The sequence below is a fragment of the Eubalaena glacialis genome, chromosome 15 (assembly GCF_028564815.1).
Source record: "Eubalaena glacialis isolate mEubGla1 chromosome 15, mEubGla1.1.hap2.+ XY, whole genome shotgun sequence".
In the NCBI taxonomy this organism is placed as follows: domain Eukaryota; kingdom Metazoa; phylum Chordata; class Mammalia; order Artiodactyla; family Balaenidae; genus Eubalaena; species Eubalaena glacialis.
This window is the reverse complement of record NC_083730.1, coordinates 76,961,252-76,980,419: the sequence shown is the minus strand read 5'-3', so window position 1 is coordinate 76,980,419 and position 19,168 is coordinate 76,961,252. Positions and strand designations below refer to the sequence as shown.

General features: G+C 46.7%; 2 protein-coding genes across 4 annotated transcripts in view; one reads left to right on the top strand and one right to left on the bottom strand.

Annotated features, from left to right (window-relative positions):
* The window catches only part of RNF10 (ring finger protein 10), a 30,697-nt gene extending 24,143 nt beyond the window's left edge, over positions 1–6,554 (top strand). The window contains exons 13-17 of one of the 3 annotated variants that reach the window (XM_061169421.1): positions 244–399; positions 2,845–2,945; positions 5,353–5,410; positions 5,508–5,666; positions 6,270–6,554. In XM_061169421.1, coding sequence (XP_061025404.1) covers positions 244–399; positions 2,845–2,945; positions 5,353–5,410; positions 5,508–5,666; positions 6,270–6,346 — 551 coding nt within the window. In that variant the 3' untranslated portion in view covers positions 6,347–6,554. Of the gene's footprint in view, positions 1–243; positions 400–2,844; positions 2,946–5,352; positions 5,411–5,507; positions 5,667–6,269 lie in introns of those variants that run through there. The other 2 variants (XM_061169422.1, XM_061169423.1) reach the window with 2 other exon arrangements.
* A 1,708-nt stretch (positions 6,555–8,262) lies between these two features.
* POP5 (POP5 homolog, ribonuclease P/MRP subunit) lies at positions 8,263–10,513 on the bottom strand. The gene is made up of 5 exons (XM_061169978.1): positions 10,454–10,513; positions 10,239–10,381; positions 9,040–9,189; positions 8,774–8,857; positions 8,263–8,665 (listed from the first exon to the last, which is right to left on the bottom strand). Exons 1-5 carry the CDS (start codon positions 10,471–10,473, stop codon positions 8,550–8,552), a joined length of 513 nt encoding a protein of 170 aa, XP_061025961.1. The 5' UTR covers positions 10,474–10,513; the 3' UTR covers positions 8,263–8,549.
* Positions 10,514–19,168: the final 8,655 nt, after the last annotated feature.

The window sequence follows — 19,168 nt, the reverse complement described above, 5'->3', positions numbered from 1 at the left end:
TATACAGAATATTATAATTAACCCCCAGGTTTATCACCTAGCTTCAAACAAGAAGAGTTAGAACAAGGCTTTTATATTAAAACAAAGATATATTATAAAGTGACAGTTACTATAAATTTGGGTTTTAAAGCTCTGTCTCCATCATTCAGACCCCTGGGGGATTCATATTGACTGTCCACAACTGTTGGAAAAGATTTGAGGAATTCTATACGTGGGCCTACCATTCTCATCTTTGCTTTGCAGACCCAGAAGTCCACATTCCCCTTGAGAATCTACAGCAGTTTCCTGCCTTCAATTCCTATACCTGCTCCTCTGATTCTGCTTTGGGTCCCACCAGCACCGAGGGCCATGGGGCTCTCTCCCTTTCTCCTCTTAGCAGAAGTCCAGGTTCCCAAGCAGGTAAATAGAGTTGGGATTTAAAGAATGAAGTTGACCACCAGCCACAGACCTTAAGCAAAGCCCTAGTGTCTGAATTTACAGCTGTGATCTCGGCATGGTGGGGGTCTTTAGGGGACTAACCTTACTTGGGTAGTTAATAGATTCCTGAGATCCATCAGATTCCTACCATTTGATTCACTTTTCCATTGGCTGTACCGACTTAGCTTCTAAAAACCTCAGGCAGCTCATATAGCAGGATGGTTAAACCTAGATTCTTCTCGGCAACCCAGCTGTTTTATTTCTAGTTTCTACCTTTAAGATACTCCCCTTGTTTGTGCGAATATCTTTATTTATGTCGTCTTATTTATGATAGGGGGAGAAAACAGCCTACAAAGTCTACTGGTAGGGAAATGGCTAAATTACAGCATTTATACTATGAAATTCTTTACACCTACTGAAAAAGAAAATAGCTGTCTTCCTGAACTAATGGTTAGACCTTTAAGATAAAAGGAGGTTGTAGAACAAGACAAAACATGACACCATTTTTGGGTTAAAAAAGCCACACAAAACAAAGCATTTCAATATGGGTTTATATGTCTAAATGTATAGAAAAATACTGGGATGATTGTGTTCCAGACCGGTAACAGTGTTCCACTCTAGGGAGTGAGATCAGGATTGAGAGGCCTTCAGCCTTTTTTTTTTTTTTTTTAAACACCTGTATTGGCGTATAGTTGCTTTACAGTGTTGTGTTAGTTCCTGCTGTATGACAAAGTCAATCAGCTGTATGCATACGTATATCCCCATATCCCCTCCCTCTTGCGTCTCCCTCCCACCCTCCCTATCTCACCCCTCTAGGTGGTCGCAAAGCACCGAGCTGATCTCCCTGTGCTATGTGGCTGCTTCCCACTAGCTATCTGTTTTATATTTGGTAGTGTATATATGTCCATGCCACTCTCTCACTTCATCCCAGCTTCCCCTTCCCCCTCCCCGTGTCCTCAGGTCCATTCTCTATGTCTGTGTCTTCATTCCTGTCCTGCCCCTAGGTTCATCAGACCATTTTTTTTTTTAGATTCCATATGTATGTGTTAGCATACGGTATTCGTTTTTCTGACTTACTTCACTCTGTATGACAGACTCTAGGTCCATCCACCTGACTACAAATAACTCAATTTCGTTTCTTTTTATGGCTGAGTAATATTGCATTGTATATATTTGCCACATCTTTATCCATTCATCTGTCGATGGACACTTAGGTTGCTTCCATGTCCTGGCTATTGTAAATAGTGCTGCAATGAACATTGTGGTATTGACTCTTTTTGAATTATGGTTTTCTCAGGGTATAGGCCTTCAGCCTTTTAAAAATGTTTTTCCTTATATATAGAATGTATTAATGTGTCATGAAATTAAACAGTTAAAAGGAGTTGCTGTAATTTCAGAGAGCTGTCTTTTCTGATCTTTATCCTCCTGGCAGATAGTTTTTGATACTTAAAATTTATTTTTGTCAGGCATTTTCAATGAAAGGTCCAAGATCAGAATATTTAAAACTCTTGGTGACCCTTGTGATCATATGCCCATCACTTGGCAGATTGAGGAGCCTGAGACCAAGGCAGGGACTGAGACTAGAACCTGGGTCTTGAGGGCTGCACAGCCATTCTGCTCTTCGGAATGAGAAGAGAGCTACTAAACAAAGGAACATGGCAAAACATTGACTACATCATCTGTGATACAAAGACTGCGTTTTCACATACTAGCTTTTCTGAAGTTATGTGGGCTTTAATGTATTCAGGCAAGAGCAGTTGGATGGTCCTAGGAATAAAAGTACCACAGAGCCCTGGCTGACCATGGCAGGGCCTGCTGCTGGGAGAGTGAATAGGCCTCTCCCTTCCAGCAGTGATCAGGGCAGTGGGTAGACTGATCTGTGGGAAATGTTCAACCCTAGGTCAGAAAGGATGGAAAAGACTATTACCTAGGGAGTATCAGGGAAAAGCTTGCATCTTGCTGGATTTTGCTGCTGTATGTGTTTTGGATTCTAACTGAATATTCCCAGGTCATAGACTTCTTTTGGCTGGAACATAAAGGCTGACATGATTACATTTTATATCTTTTTTTCTTGGAGCTTTTTCATCCATATAAAACCATCCTATGACAGTCTGATACCTAGGCCTTGAGAACCGGCTGATGTGGAGAGGATTTTTCTTACCGTGGGAATAGATTTTGCTATGCCTTCTAGTGTTATTGTAACCATGAAACTTTTCTCTCTCTGTGCTGATCACTCATGTGAACAATAGGCCATGTTCTTGGCTTTATAAGCACATGGCAGAGTTGAAAGTGGATCACAGTTAGCTTTCTGAGGCAGGGTTGGTAATTATCCAGACCCGATTCTGGGTTTGTCTCTTCTCTCTTATTAACAGGACACTAACTCTTTGGAACTTGACTTGTATAATCAGGTCTCTGGTTCCCTTTCAGACTTTCTGCTGACCCCTCTGTCACCCACTGCCAGTCAGGGCAGTTCTTCATTCTGCGTTGGGAGTCTGGAAGAAGACTCTCCCTTCCCTTCCTTTGCCCAGGTAAACCCGTTGCTTGTGAAGCAGCCCAAGGGTATTTAACATGAACTCTGATGCTTGTTCTTTCTGGAAATCCCTCTGTTGGAGATTGGGAGACTTACAGGCTAATGTTGCACTGACTCTAATAACCATGGAAGGCTTTTTAAAGACGGAAGGTCAGGGAGTTAGTCTCAAGATATTACCATAGACTTACCAAGGAAAGAGGCCAAGAGTAGTTGAGGAAGAATCAGGAGTTTTAATTATTTAACAAGTCAATAGATACTTTTGTACTGAGCACTGTTCTAGGGGCTGGGGATATGTCAGTCAATTTTAACTGGTCCCTGGTTCTAGGACCTCTGATTCAGTGGTATCTGTTACATATAATAAACCATTCTTCTTCACTTTGGAAAAGGGAAAGTTGTCTTGGTTATCCTGTAAGTAGCCAAATCAGCTTTCTTGAGGAGTTGGGTTGGAGGCAACACTAGGCTAGTGAGATTTGATGTCAGATCAGTATTAATCTTTAAAACAAGCAAAACACTCAGCATTCCTGCATTCAGGTAACTGAGGAAGACGGACAGACAGCTTGACAAGCAGCCTTGTAGGAGGTTAGTATTCACTTCTTTGGGGCTAGTTTGGAATCATTAGCTTAACAGTTCTTTAGAGCAGTTAGTTGATATGGATATTTCTCACGTACAAATGGCAGTTGGTGCTGAGGAATAAGCAGGAGTTGAACTTTGGTGAGGAGAGTCCTTGAAGTCAAGGAGGATGAAATAATTGACAGCAATCCTGAGAATGAACTGCTAGGTTTCAGAGGTTAAAAGCAAGTGGCTCCTAGGAGTTAGGTCAATGCCTAAGTTTTTTTAGCTAGGTTTTACTGCCATTGCTTTTTTCAACTTTATATTTTGAAAAACTTAAGACTTAAAGAGTTGAAAGAATAGTATAATGAACATTCATACCTTTCACCCAGATTTACCAGTTGTTACTATTTTGCTATATTTGCTTGCTTTTCTCTCTCTCTTTTTTTTCTTTTGCTATGTTGAAGGTAAGTTACAGACCTCATGAATGACACTTCACAACTAAATACTTGGGAGATACATGCCCCCAAAATGACATTCTCCTGTATAACTACAATTACCATTATCACATCAAAGACAGCTGATTTAATACTATCTAAGATGGCACATATTTTTATTTTCCCATTTGTCTCAGTGTCCTGTATTGTTTTCAGTCAGATTTAATCAAAGACTATTCATTGCATTTAGTTTTTCAAGTCTCTTTAGTGTCCTTTGATCCATAACAGTTCCTCTGGCTTCTGTTTTTTTGTTTTTTACCTGTGACATGGATATTTTTGAAGCATCCAGACCAGTTGTTCTACAGATTATCCTATAGTTGAGATTTTTCTGATTGTTTTTTCATGAGTGGACTCAGGTTAAACATTTAAACATTTTTGTCAAGATTAAAATATAGGTGATATATTTTAATGACCTTGGAAGAGTAAGATGATTCAGATGTCGTACTATTGGACCCCAGACTCCCAGGGACCAAGGGAGCAGATCATCAAAGTGTGGTACATGATGAAGAAAGTTTATCAGTGAAATCAACATCTGCCAGTTGAACTCATCTTGCACAACATGCAAGCCCCACTTTGGTAAACATTTAGGACAGGCATTCCTACTTGTATCTTCTTGGGCTTGTCTCTTGGTAAAATTCAATTCACCCTGCTTTGAGTGGCATGGTATGTGTGGCAGCTGGGATGCATAGTGGCCCTCAGCACTTACAAAGCTGGTCTTGGCCAAGTGGGATGAAAAATTTCCTCACTCAGGGGCAAGAGGAATAGTTGTTCTGATTTTACTGTACGTGCAGGGATATGGTTTATGGCTGGATCTAAAAGTTAATAGTTAAGGAACTATTGGATAAGCAAAGACCACAAGGTAATGAGGGCTGTGGGAGCAGTTTCGGGATAAAGTTAAATTGATTTTTGTGGCCTTAAGTAACTGAGGTTTGATAGCCAGGTGGTTTGTTTTAAAATTGGAAGGTCCTGTACACTCCTTATTCTAAGAGGTTGATGTTTTTAGGAGTTGCCAGAAGAGTAGGAAAATTTGTCAGAAGCAGGCAATGACACAGAGTCAGGATTCCCAACTTCAGAATCTGAGTATGAATCTCTTGTGCCTTCTTTGCAATATTCTTCACCTGTTTCTTTCCTAAGGAACAACTGGTTTCCCACCTTGTGGGTTTCATTGCCAGTTCCATTGGTCAGGATATAGAGGACATGACCAAAACAGTGTTAAGGAGAGAAGTATCTAGAAAATCTTTTTCCCAGAGGGGGTAGTTGGTTCTTTGTCCCCTGTACCAGTTGGTGTCAAGATAGGAGTCTGGAGAAGAACTGGGGTCAGTTACTTAAATTCTTTCCTCCCCTTTCCCACTTTGGCAGATGCTGAGAATTGGAAAAGCAAAAGCAGATGTGTGGCCCAAAACTGCTCCAAAGAAAGGTGAGAACAGCCCTCTGGTAAAGGGGAAATTTGGCCCCTTTCAGAAAGTAAAAGGCTCTAGTGTTGTTTCTGCAATTTTAACACTGGTGTTTTTTAGATGAAAACAGCTTAGGTCCTCCTGCCCCTGTGGACAGCGATGGGGAGAGTGATAACTCAGACCGTGTTCCTGTGCCCAGTTTCCAGAATTCCTTCAGCCAAGCGATTGAAGCAGCCTTCATGAAACTGGACACGCCAGCTACTTCAGATCCCCTCTCTGGTAAAGGCACAGAAGTGGGGTGCTCAGCTCAGGGCTGTCATTCCCTCCTGGATCCAGTGGCAGACATCACTAATCAGTTGCACTTTTCCCTCTGAGCCTCAGGGCTCACGTTCTAGTGTCAACTAACATTCCATTTGGTACGTTAGCACCTTTTTGCACCCCAGATTAGTTCTTTTGAGGCCTTGGTGTGAAATTCTGAGGACCTTTTTTTTTTAACCTTCTAAGACACAGTGGTGGAGGGTGGCTAATAGATGGAGAAGGTCAGGCTTGAAGCACACTCCTGCTCTGTGGTGTTCATGAACTAGATAAGAACAACACTGGCATTTATGGCGTGCTTCCTGTGTGCCTGGCGTTGTGCTAATTTTATTCTCCTGATACCCATATTAAATGGGTATAACTCACATTACAGATGAGGAGCTGGGCTGGGGACGTAAGTGATGTACCTGAAGACAAACACCAGAGTGTGCAAGGACTGGTATTTGAATCCAGGAGGTCTAATTCCAGAGCCTGCACTCCAAGCTGCCTGCGACTATCATTAATGAAAACTGGCCGGGGGGCAAGGCGATGGCATTCTAAGCTAAGCTGTTTCTTTTTTCTGTTTAGAAGAGAAAGGAGGAAAGAAAAGAAAAAAACAGAAACAGAAGCTCCTGTTCAGCACCTCAGTCGTCCACACCAAGTGACACTACTGGCCTGGCTACCTTCTCCATCTGGTTTTCTTTTTTCTGCGCTTTTGTTTTGCTGCTGTAATTTTTAAGTATTTGAGTTTGAACAGATTAGCTCTGGGGGGAGGGGGTTTCCACAATGTGAGGGGGAACCAAGAAAATTTTAAATACAGTGTATTTTCCAGCTTCCCATCTTCACACCAAAATAAAGTATTGACACTCAGAAGAGATCTCTTCCTGCCATGGTTTTTAGTTTGTTGCCAGGTTAGTCTTTTTGACCCATGTGTAGTTAGTTTTTCTCAACCCGAACTAAGTTTGAGTCCTTTGGAGCAGCCCAAACCAGTGTTAGTGTTACAGCACTGCTCTGCTGTGACATCTTGGGTCAGGGCACCATGCTTTCAGCACACCTAATAGTTGAATCTTTTCTATCTGTTCAGTTCTCTTGTTATCTTTAAGAAACAGAGGGATGGGAATAATATGGATTTATGACACCCAGCTTAAATTGCAGTTTTTCTTCTGACAAATAACCATGCTGTGGTGTCAGACCCAGGTTGCACTGGCATGTGTGATGGAGGGTTTTGCCTCTTGAACGTGGCTTCTGTTTGGCAAGGAAAGCTGTAACTGTCATCAATGAAGGAAGCCTGGGGACCTGGCAACCTTTAGATCAAGCTTGTTTCAAGTGACAGTGGCCTGAGTTACAGGAACAGAGGAGCCTGGCACACCCGGAGGAAGAGCAGGACAGGTTTAAAAGCGGTGGGCTTGCCCACTGCCTCCCTGTTGCCGAGAGCAGTCTTATGCCTTGGTTTCAGCTGAAGTTGAGTGATGTGAACTATTTTGCTGCTTAATAAAGTGACCTCTAGGTGTAATAGACTATGAAGGCAAATAGTTGCAATAAATCACCTGCACAAGCATTGTGAGCATTCTGGTTTCTTTAAGATGATTTCAGGTAAGCTTTTTTTTTTTTTTTTTAATATTTATTTATTTGGTTGCACTGGGTCTTCGTTGTGGCTGGCGGGCTCCTTAGTTGTGGCATGTGAACTCTTAGTTGCAGCATGCATGTGGGATCTAGTTCCCTGACCAGGGATCGAACCTGGGCCCCCTGCATTGGGAGTGCGGAGGCTTACCCATTGCACCACCAGGGAAGTCGCTAGACATATACTTCTTAATAGATTAAAGTAACAGCTACTATGAGCTTGAGGAATTCGAGTAATGTCTTTCCTAGTGTCGGGCCTAAAGGGTTCTTGAGCTGGGTTTAGCTCTAACCTCCCATTCTTAAAAGGAAGAGATCCTGGGTCAGGAACTCTTCTGGGTAGATGAAGGGGCATGTGAAGCAAAAAATCACAAATCTTTGTTAAATATTTAAGGGACTTTGAGTGATGTCCATTTCATTAAGGAGAAGATAGCTCCTAGAAATGTCTTTCATAGGTAGCAGATCAAAACTGATCATAGTCTCTTGTCCTTCCTAATTCCTGTGAGTGCATTGTCTCACCTGCCTTCAGGTGCCAGGCAGGTAAAAGGCAATAGGGAAGGGTGGAACTGCAGAAAACTACCAGAAGTTGGCAGCTGCTACTTGACTTTGTAATAATGAGGTCAGGTGAGACCAGGTTTTTTCCCCACTCAAAAGTGCAAGAACTGTATTTTTTGTCAGGTTACTTGGTTAAGTATTGGCAAGGAATCTGGAATTCTTATGGTCCTGTCGGTCAGTACTGAGACCAGCTATAGATCTGTGCCAGTTTAGTTGCTGTGTCTCACTAAAACTGCTACTCTGAATGACCTGGATTACTTAGGGCCCATCCTAGGGGCAGGGGTACAAGGTCTCAAGTGGGAGGCTATGCATCTAGTACCACATGGGGAGCCAGTTTTCCGGCCGAGGCCGAGGGTGGAGGGGTGAAAGAGACTAGGCCAAGCATGAACTTCACGTGCGCACTAAATGCTACAGAAGCCAAATACATTTATTAAACCTGCTCTCAGCCAGGCAGTTAGATACAAAGATGTCTATAACTACAGGGGCTTCACAACCTCCAGAACCACTTAACCAGGCAATGCTGGGTAAAGGTGACTTCGATTAGTTTTAAGCAAATAAGTCCATTTTGAGCTGGTCACTTGGCCTCTGGTCAGCAGTCATCCAGTTTGAGAAGTACAGAGGATGCTGCTGCCTCCCAGAATGTCCTGTCCCAACAAGTGGGCCCTGAGGCTGGGGCACAGGGCAGTCTGCAGAGGTTCACTCCATTGCCTCAGCAGCCTCCTCACCACCACTGTCTGAAAGCTCCTCCCCAGCTGACTCCTCCTCTAGTAAACAGCTTCTTGCGACAGACTTCTGGATAGCCTCTCGTTCTCCTGAAGAAAGTACAGTACAGTTGATTAAAGATGTCTTTGGGAGTGGCCTTTCAGCTGGAGGAGGAGGCCAGTCACTTGCTCAGTGGGCACAGGGCTAGCGTGCCTTACCTTCATCAGTGCAGTTCTGCAACAGGATCAACAGCTGTCTCCTGTTGTACTGAATCAGGAACTTCTGACATGTTCTAATTGTACCTGGCACATGAAAGAGCTTTGTGGTCAACAGCTTGTGAAAAGTGTTTGCCTCAAGAGTCTTGCAGAGCTAGGAAAAAGTATCTTGCTCTTCGCAGGAGAGCAGGAAGACCCACCCACCACTGAAGACTGAACACGGAACCTGTTACCTCTTGAAAATGAGACATTACCACATGCACCCATACCTCCCACGTGTAAGGTGTTGAGAAAACATGGGTAATGGTGTCCTTTGTTCTCCAAGTATGTGATGAAGGGAAGAGCTGACCACACAAGCCGGTAGAATTCCTTCCTGCATCGAAGTAGCACTATTCCGGTATAGGCATTGAGGTATCGCACTACAGCAGGAAAAAAAAAAATCATTCGGGGAAACTTTGGATTCTCGGGAATGGGTTAAACATCTTGGGGTAATTGAGAGCCTATGCGCTAGAGATCGTTCAAGGCAGTGGCAGTTGGGATGCAGCAGTAAGCAAAAACTGATTTCTGAAGAAAAAAAAATTAGGACAGACCTTCATTTACAGAAGGGAGAGAAACAACATCCAGTGCCTTGCACACCACTCAGAATTGGTGAATTCAGAATTTAAAACGGTCTAATCCACTGACTAGTTAACTCAATGAATGGGTGGGGAGCGCAGAGATCCATCTTCCTCAGAAAACCCTTGGCTGAAAAGCAAGTTGCTCTGCAACTGGGCTAGGCAGGTTCTCATAGCAGCCAACTGGGTCTCACTTGATGTAGGAGAGTTGTGCCTACGTGCATTACCTTCTACTGGATTCAATTTCGAGCATATGGTAAGAGAATGAGTTTACATAGTGTGCCTGTTGAAAGGGCCTTCTGCATTTACCTACACACATTCTGTACTTCACAGGCCCTTTTCAGGGTTAATTTTGACAATGTTTTTTCCATGTGATGTCAACGTAACCAGTCAAGTAACTTAGAGCCATACAAGGCTTCCCTCATTTAATTTTCACCATCCTGTTAAACTCAAACATATGTCAAATAGGTACAGGGGGTTCTTGCCCAAAGTCTCACTGCCTACTGCTCTTAGCTCTCCGCCTAACTTTGGACTCACGCAGACCTCGGGCTCGGATCCGAGATTCCTAAAAAGGACGATATCTTTTTTTTTCTCTTTTGCCCCCACCCCCACCCCCACCCCCCTCATGTGGGATCTTAGTTCCCCCTCCTGGGATCGAACTCGCGCCCCCTGCATTGGAAGCGAGGAGGCTTAACCACTGGACCTCCAGGAAAGTCCCAAAGGACGATATCTTACATAGGATTGTGCACAGGGCTTGGCAGTTGCTGGGGTCGCTCGTGCCCCTTCTTTCTCCCTCCTCTGGCCACCGCCCCCTCCACATCCCGCCCGCCCCCGGTTCCCCAGCACCCTCGCACCCGCGAAGCCGATGGAGCAGGCGGCCGCGCCGAAAGTCCCGTGCACGCGGGCGATCGTGTCCCGTACCAGGCCGCCCAGCACTCGGTCCTCCAGACTCAGGCGGCAGCGGGGATCGTCAGACACCACTTCACAGAGCAGGTACCTAAGGGCGGGCGAGAGGGAGGTGAGCGCGGGCGGGGCCAGGCCGCCGGGGACCCGGCAAGGGTCTGCTTACCTGTGCTTGAACCGCACCATTGCGGCCTCCGCCTCCAGCAGCCGGACCCGCAAACCGGATGTCTGCTTTCTGGTCGGCGGCCAATGGGAAGTTGGCCTGGCAGCCACTCAGAGGGGGAGGCGGAGCTAGAATGTAGGCGGAGCCCCGTGTCGGTCTCCTTCGAGCTCCCCCTCCCTCTGAGGAGCGCAGGCGGCCTGTTCAGCTCTTCGCTGATTGAGTTGTTTGGGAGCTGGATTCCGAGAGTGAACACCTTGTGCTGTGATGGGTGGTTACGCCCCACGCCGGAGTTTCCACCGCTGTGTAGGACGCAGCCGCGGCATTTGGAGCCTCCAGGAGGTTTACCTTCTATTAGCTTGCAACACAGTCGTGTGTGCACTTATATTTTCTTCCCAAGATGGACGGTGGAACTTTTGAGGGCAAGACTTTGCACTCACAGGCCAGGGATTGACAGAGGGGAAATCGGATCCTTATTTTCAGATTAGAGCTCGGTTTAATTTCCCCATACAGCCAAATATGTTATTACTGTTTAGGCCTTTCAACAACCTTATGGAGTCGGGTGTATTGTCTCGTTTTCTGTTTGCAAAAACCATCTGTAGTCTTTATATTTTCTGTGTGGAACAGAAATGCACAAAGAAGCAAATAAAAATAAATTATAATCCCAGCACCGAGAGAGAATAATTTATAATGTAGTGGGTTTTCTTCCTTCATTTTCCCTCTGTGCCAGCAGTTCTCCAGGGAGGTCCAGGAAGCACTGGGTTTTCTGAGACTCTTTCAGGGAGTTCCCAAGATCAAATTACTTTCATAATAATACTAAGATGTTACTTGTTTCACTGTCTCAGAGTGGACAGTGAAGTTTTCCGGAGGCCACATAACATGTGCTGACATTATTGCTCTGATGGCTAAGAGAATTGTGTATTGTGTTTTAAACATTTCTCAGTTTTAACAGACATGGTATCAATATATCCCACAAAACAAAAGCTCTTTGGGATCCTCAATAATTTAATGAGTGAAAAGGGGTCCTGAGACCAAAAAAAAGTATGAGATGAGAACTTCTGCCGTATGTTAAATTATATTTTTCCTTTTATTTTCTTTTTAAGAATAGGATCATACTGTACTTCCCTGGTGGTGTAGTGGTTAAGAAGCCGCCTGCCAATGCAGGGTACACGGGTTCGAGCCCTGGTCCGGGAAGATCCCACATGCCGCGGAGCAACTAAGCCCGTGCGCCACAACTACTGAGACTGTGTGCCACAACTCCTGAGTCTGCGGGCCACAGCTACTGAAGCCCGCGTGCCTAGAGACCGTGCTCCACAACAAGAGAAGCCACCACAATGAGAAGCCCGTGCACCGCAAGGAAGAGTAGCCCCCGCTCGCCGCAACTAGAGAAAGCCCGCGCACAGCAACAAGACCCAAAGCAGACAAAAAAAAAAAAAAGAATAGGATCATACTGTTTAGTACTCTTCTTTTCTTTCCCCTTGAATATCTTTTTTTAAAAATTGTCTTAATGTGGCATAACATACATAAAGCGCATATTAAGTGTACAACTCATTGAATTTTTACATACGTATAGACTTTTGCAACTATTGCCCACATTAAGAGGGCATTTCCAGCACCCAGGAAGGTTCCTGTGCCCTCTCCCAGCCATAAACCTTCCCAGAAGTGGCCTCTATTCTGACTTTTATCATGATAGATTAGCTTTGCCTGTCCTCGAACTTTATATAAATATAAATCTCCAACAGCATGTTTGTGTGTGCGCGTCTGGCTCCTTTCTCTCAACATATTGTCTGTACGATTCATTCTTGTCATTTGACTATATTTTCATGTCAACTGTTCAGCTGCTAAACTGGTCAATATTCCCACGATGGACGTTTAAATTAGTTCCAGATTTTCTTGTTATACCCAGCACTTTGATGCCCAGCCTTGTAACTAGCTCTTTATATCCATCCCTGATTATTTGTAGACCTGTCATTGACTTGGCGGGCTCTGTGAGGCCCCTGAAGGGAGTCGGGTAACCGATTGTTTGCAAGATCTGGACTGAGTTCTCAATTTTTCCATCTCTCACTCTAAATCACCTTAAAGGAGGGATGCTAAGGAAGTAAGGAGAAGAGAGAGAGCAGTGGTCCTGCTGAGGGACCAGGGCTCTTTGACCCTCACCCAAGAACCACCTCTTTATCCAAAAACTGTTCCCGCCAGCGTCCTCCTTTGGTCAGCAGGGGGCGTCAGAGGCTCGTAGTGCGTGGAGAAAGTCTCTGCCTCTGAGCTTCCCCCCTCCCCTCCCGTCCCTAAAGTAACTCCTCTAACACTTCCCAGCCTTCAACTCACTTAATCCAAACACCGCGCCAATTTCATAGATGCCGTTGGGGCTTTGAGCAAAGTCACACATCCAATAAGGAGCAGGATCAGAATTCGAACTCCAGGCCATCCGACTCCGTGGTCCTTGCTCCGGTCTACACCGCTGATGTCCTCCGGTGCACGGTTTCGCTGTCCACTTCGTATAAATTGGAGAGACTACAGACGTAAATTAGAATCTCTTCTCCGGCGTTTACCAGCCACGTGCTGTCGAGGCGGTTAATTCGCGTCTCCAAGATCTCAGTTTCCTCATCTGTACAACAGGATAATAATGGTTCCTCCCTCATGGGTGCATATGAAATTTAAACCAGATATCGTGGGCAAACGCCTGGCACAGTGAGTGCACAGTAAACGCGGATTTGAACGAATGATTTACTGCTACCCGCAGGCGTAGTCCCAGGGGAAGCACAGCGGGGCGGTCCTGGGCCTCCCCGCCTCCGACCCGGCCGGGCGGCCTGCCTGGAGGCCCCACGAGGGTCCCGGGCGGCCGGGAGGGGCGGCGCCGGCGGCTCAGCCCGCTCCCCGCGGTAATTAGCCAGTGTCTGCTCCGGCTGCGCCAGCCGCTAATTACACGTCTCCTAATGAGGCCGGCGGCTGTTTGCAATCACCCGGGTCCCCGGCGCGCGGCGCGGGAGGCCGCGGGGGAATCCGCCCGCTGGGGTGTGGACAGCGGCTGCCTCCCCGGCCAGGAGATCCGCTTGGCGGCGGTGGGTGTGCGCCCCGGCCGTGCCTGCCCCCCGAATGCGCGCCCGTCAGTCTTTGGAACCATTATCATCCCACTTTTACAGGTGAGGAAGGGGCCTGTGGGGAAGGGGCCTGTGGCTCGGAGAAGTGAACTCACAGGCGCGAAACACGCTGGAATAGTCTAATCCTTACCTCCCTGCCCTCGAGCCTGTGCTCTTAACCGGCTACTGCCTAGATCAATGGGGTACTTGCTGTTGTGTGACTCCTGGGACTTCTCAGAAGAGTGGGTCTCAGATCAGACAAAAGGAGGAATGGGTGTGTGTGTAGGGGGGGGAACTTCCTTTGAGCTCTTCCCCTCCTTCCCATCTGAAGGTTCTTACTGTCAATTTGCCCTTTTGGATCAGACACAAAGCCGAGTATCAGCTCCAGTAAGTCCTTTAAAGCTTACTTGGAAACGTAAATCACACAACCCATTTCTTGGACTGGGAAACCTGGCACATTCCCTAGGTGGTAGTTGAGGTAACTGCTAAAATGCTCCCATAACATGAGGGTGGGAAGCTATACCTATGTACCTTGTTCTCAGGGCCTTCTGGGGTGGGATCCAGAGTAGCTGGCTTTATTCTTCATCCTTACGTTCTGGGCTACCAATTTTTAAAAAAAAAATTTTATTGGAATATAGTTGATTTAAAATGTGGTGTTTAGTTTCTGCTGTACAGCAAAGTGAAGCAGTTATACATACACATATATTCACTCTTTTTAAAATTCTTTTCCCATATAGGTTATCACAGAGTATTGAGAAGTGTTCCCTGTGCTATATTAGTTATCTATTTTATATGTAGTAGTGTGTATATGTCAATCCCACTCTCCCAATTTATCCCTCCCCGTCACCCCACCGCCGGCTACCATTTATTAGGCTCTCTGTTCCAGACACTGTACTGAGCACTTCATGCGCTTGACTTCCTTTAGTCCTCAGGACAACCCCATGAATGTAGGCCCCATTATTCTCTGAGGCTCAGGGAGGGAAGTGACTTGTCCAAGGTCACACAGTAATTTCAGCAGAGACCTTTTGTCTTACCCCCAAACCTGTGCTCTTGAGCCCTTGCTCTCTACCTCTTCTGGGATGTCTGGGACCTAGAAGAATGTTCAAAGAAGGCATATACATTCTGAAGTGTCTTTGGCATCCAGGGGGGTCTCGATCAGAGCCTGGATGCTGCCGTGGTGGATGGTGGCAAAGGAAAATTGTTCAGCTTCAGCATTTTGTTAAGCAGCCGCTGCTCATTAGGGGCTCCTGCTCCTCTAACCCAATCAGCCAATTCCCTATAAAACCTTTATGGGGACAATCTGGATAAAATTAAACCCTCCATCTGCCTGGCCAGGGGCCTTGGGAGCTGCTGTATCCACCGGGTTGCAGGGGCAGGCATGGCTCTCCCTGGACCTCAGAGACAGAACCATCCTGCTTCTTCCCTCATCCTCCCTGCTTTGTGGACCTCTTTCCCTCTGCCCTGCCTGCTGTGAGGATTCACTCATCCCCAACGTAATTGAAATTACAAGGGCACTACTGTTTGACCCAGCAATTTCTCCACCAGGAATTTATCCCACAGAGATTCTTGCACTTGTGCCCGATGACAGGCGGACTAGGACATGTCTTGCAGCATTGTTTGTGATAGCAAAAGGCTACCTCAATGTCCGCCAGAAAGGATCCACTGTATGTGTATATTTATTAGATGACCATGTGCCAGAGAACTTGTTAAATGCTTTACATAGATTGACTCATTTAATCCTCACAACTACCCTGTAAAACAGGGACTTAGTTTTATTAACCCCATATGACATGTAAATTGCCGAAGCTTCACATAGCTGGTAAGCAGCAGGGCCAGGATTTGGACCAGGCAGTTCTTGTCCTTAACCACTATCCTATTCAGCTTCTCTTTCTTTATGTGCATGGAAAATTTCCGGAAGGTGACACAAAAGCTTTGATGGTGGTTAACTGTGGGGAGAAGAATTACAGGTGTGACGTAGGAGGGGGACCTCACTTTTTACTGTGTCCCCTTTTATACCATATTATTTTACCATGTGCATATGTTAGTTTCATAATTTAGAGGAGTTACTGAGCCCCAGTCACTACAGTATGTTATTACTAATCCTTACCTCAACCCTGGCCGTGGGTTCTATCATGACCCCCATTTTGCAGGTAAGGAAGCTGAGCTCACCGAGGTGGTCTTGCTGGGTGACATGCCTGGGAATGGCAAAGGGGTACTGACCCTCAACCCAGTGCTCATTCCCCTAATTTATATTAGCCTCCTGGGCTTGGAAGGTCCAGAGGGGAGAAAAGCAGTTAAAAGCATGGACTCCAGAGCCAGCTCACCTGGGTTCAAGTCCTGACTCAGCCACTCACCAGCTGTGTGACTTTGGGCAAGTCACTTCCCCTCTCTGAACCTCAGTTTCCTCTCTGTGAGAATTAAATGACTTACCTCCATGTCAAGTGCTTAGAACAGGGCCTGTCTCATTGTGAACGCTCAAGAAATGTTGAGTATTTTTATATATTGTCCTGAATGCTGTCTTCCCCAATTTCAAGCTCAGAGCAGTTCTATCTCCCAGCTGGTGGGTTCAGCTGTGGCTGCTCCAGTCCCCTCCCTGAAGGGAAAGGCCCAGCCTGCCCTGTGCCCCAGCCTCCAGCAGAAGTCCTTCGGGATCTGTTCTCCTGGGTTATCCCACTGTGGTTGCTGTGATCAGAATTGATCACCAGAGCTGGAAAAAGGGCCAGAGCCACAGGGCTGGTGTGGCCCAGATCCAGGGTGAGGCTGCGACGGGCGGCCTCCCAGTTCGGGATGTTCCCAGCGCCTTCCCACCGCTCATGCTTGGAGGGAGAAGGGTCTCAAAATAGCTGTTGCTTCCCCAGCACGGCACTAGGCCAGGGACAGGAATAGACATCTGGGGGTGGCCGCCTCAGCTTCCCTCAGGAGCCCTGGGGGACCGGGAATAGGCAGAGGCCAGATTCCCCCCAATGCGGGGCAGGTGGATAGTGCAGCTGTCAGTATGCAGTGACCCACCTGTGACAATCCGGTCCATGCCAAGTGTTGCCCCACCTGGGCTGGGTGGTCAGCAGGTCACCAGCACTGGCTAGATCCTGGCCAGGACCTGGACTCTTAGACCAGTAGGAAGTGCCCTTCAACACTGGCCCTCACAATCTTCTCTTGGCAGGTGGGGAAACTGAGGCCCGTAGAGAGGTTCACATGCTCGAGATCACAAAGCTGGTTAGAAGCCAAGCTGACGGGAGAGGCAAGCCCTGGGGCTTTGAGAGGCTTTATAGGGTGGTGGTTAAAGGGTTAAAGGACTCAAAATATAGGGGTTCAAATCCAGCCACTACTACTTACATGACCTGTATACATACTCTCGGGCCTCAATTCCATTACCTATAAAATGGGCACAATAATAGTTCCCAGCTTCTTTAGTGGTTGTGAAGATTGAATGAATTAATACTTGTGGCTATTATGATTGCTAGTGTTTTCTTATCAGATTCCTCACTCGTTCATCCTTAAGGCATTGGCTGAATACCTGCCGTGTGCCAGGCACAGTGCTAGGCCTAGATTGGTGCAGCTCACGCAGTGGCAAGAAGAGATTAGTTGATATTTCAGGGAATCTGCCATGTGCCAGCTACTATGCAAAGCATTTTTACCTACAGCATCCCATTTATTCCTCATGACAACCTATGAGGAGCCATAATCTTGCCCTATTTTAGGCCTGAAGGGAGTGAGGCTCAGAGAGATGAAGTCACTCCTCCAAGATCACACCGCCAGGAGGTTGCAGAGCCAGGATTTGAAACCTAGGCTGCCTGCCTGTAGAGCTCATGCAAACCACTGCATGACACTGTCTCTTTACTGGGGAGATGGACAAAGTCATTCAGTTGGTGCAGTCCAGAGGTTGGGTAGGAGGTTTTTGGTTTTTTTTTTTTGGCCGTGCCTCATGGCATGCGGGATCTTAGTTCCCCGACCAGGGATTGAACCCGTGCCCCCTGCAGTGGAAGCACAGAGTCTTAACAACTGGACTGCCAGGGAAGTCCCCGGTAGGAGGTGTTGGGTGCATGGAGGAGGGCTGTACTCTACCTCCCTGATTTCTTTCTCCTCCAGGCCCCTCCTAGTAGCCAGGGCCTTTTCAGTGCGGAGGCAGGGGGAGTCCACAGCTGAGTCTCACTCACACAGCAGTCCCATGTCAGATGTGAGCTGGTCCTCAGCCCCCACTACCGAATTCCCACCTCTGTTCCCCTGGGTTTCTCTGAGCACCCAATATATGCCAGGCCTGTGCTAGGCTCTGAAAACACAAAGAAGACTTCGTCTCTGCCCTGAAATTGCTCAGGATGTGGTGAGAGAAAGAGGTTGCCCAAATGGCAAGAGCAATACAGGGCAGCTGCTGTGATGAGGGTGTAAGAACAGGAGCAAGTGGCTGCCGGGAGGAGGTACCTAACTCAGCCTGGAAGTCAGGGAAGGCTTCCTGGAGGTGGTGATGTCTGAACTGAGGCCCAAAAGGAGAGAAATGGTTAGCCAGGAGAAGAAAGAGATGTAGGAAAGAGTGTTCTAGATAGAGGGACAGCTTGTGCTAGGAGAGGAAGTGCTGAATTCTGGGAACTCTGAGGAGCAGGGGCTAAAGGTGGGGGTGAGGGACACTGGGGCTGTAGAGATGGATGGGGACAGTCATTCAGGGACTTGCTGTCCACACTAAGGGGCTTGGATACCATCTGGAGGGCTGAGAGAATGAGATCAGGGGCTAGAAGTTTCCCTCTGGTTTCAAGGGAGGATGGACCTCAGGAGGTTGGACTGAAGGTGGGAAGTTTGATGAAGAGGGTGCTGCCTGGGGGGAAAAGAGAGCCTTGGACTAGGGTGCTGGAGGCGGGGATGGAGAGAAATGGGTGGCTTTGTGAAGGTTTTAGAGGTAGAATTGGTTACTTGTTGCTGCATAATAAATCACCCCCAAACTTTTCGGCTTAAAACAACAGCTTATTAGTTTTCATGATTCTGTCGGGTGACAAGGCAGTTCTGCTTCATGTGGCTTGGGGCACTGGGATGGCTGGAAGGTTCTGAAGTGGCCTCACCCACAGAAGGCTGGTAGTAGGTGTTGGCTGCCGTCAGTTGGGGCTATTGTCTAGGGGGCTTCAGTTCACGTCCATGTAGCCTCTTCATGGGGCTTGGGCTTCTTACAGCATAGCAGCTGGCTTCCAAGAAGCGGAAGCTGCCATGCTCCTTAAGGCCTGGCTCAGAAGTCCCAGAACGTCACTTCTGCTGCATCATAATGATCAAAGCCAGTCCTAAGACCAGCCTCGTTCGAGGCGAGGGGAAATAAGCACTACCTCTTTTATTAAATTTGTACAATTTAGTGGCATTTAGTGCATTCACAATGTTGTGCAACCAACACTTTTCCCTAATTTCAACTTCTTTTTATCAGCTCGTAAGAACACCCTGTACCCATTATGCCATTGCTCTCCATTCCCCCTCTCCCCAGACCCTGGCAATCACTAGTCTGCTTTCTGTCTCTGTGGATTTGCCAATTCTAGATATTTCATATAAAAGGAATCAGAAAATATGTGAACTTTTGTGTCTGGTTTCTTTAGCATAATGTTTTTGAAGTTCATCTATGTTGTAGCATGTATCAGTGCTTCGTTCCACTTTATGGCTGAATTATTGATATATTCTA

What these genes read in the sequence shown, in the direction of transcription:
- POP5 (XM_061169978.1), bottom strand. Translation starts at nt 10,473, where the DNA reads ATGGTGCGGTTCAAGCACAG. An exon ending in ATGGTGCGGTTCAAGCACAG is followed by an intron (nt 10,382 to 10,453) that starts GTAAGCAGACCC and finishes GCCCGCCCTTAG; the next exon opens with GTACCTGCTCTGTGAAGTGG. An exon ending in CTGCTCCATCGGCTTCGCGG is followed by an intron (nt 9,190 to 10,238) that starts GTGCGAGGGTGC and finishes TTCCTGCTGTAG; the next exon opens with TGCGATACCTCAATGCCTAT.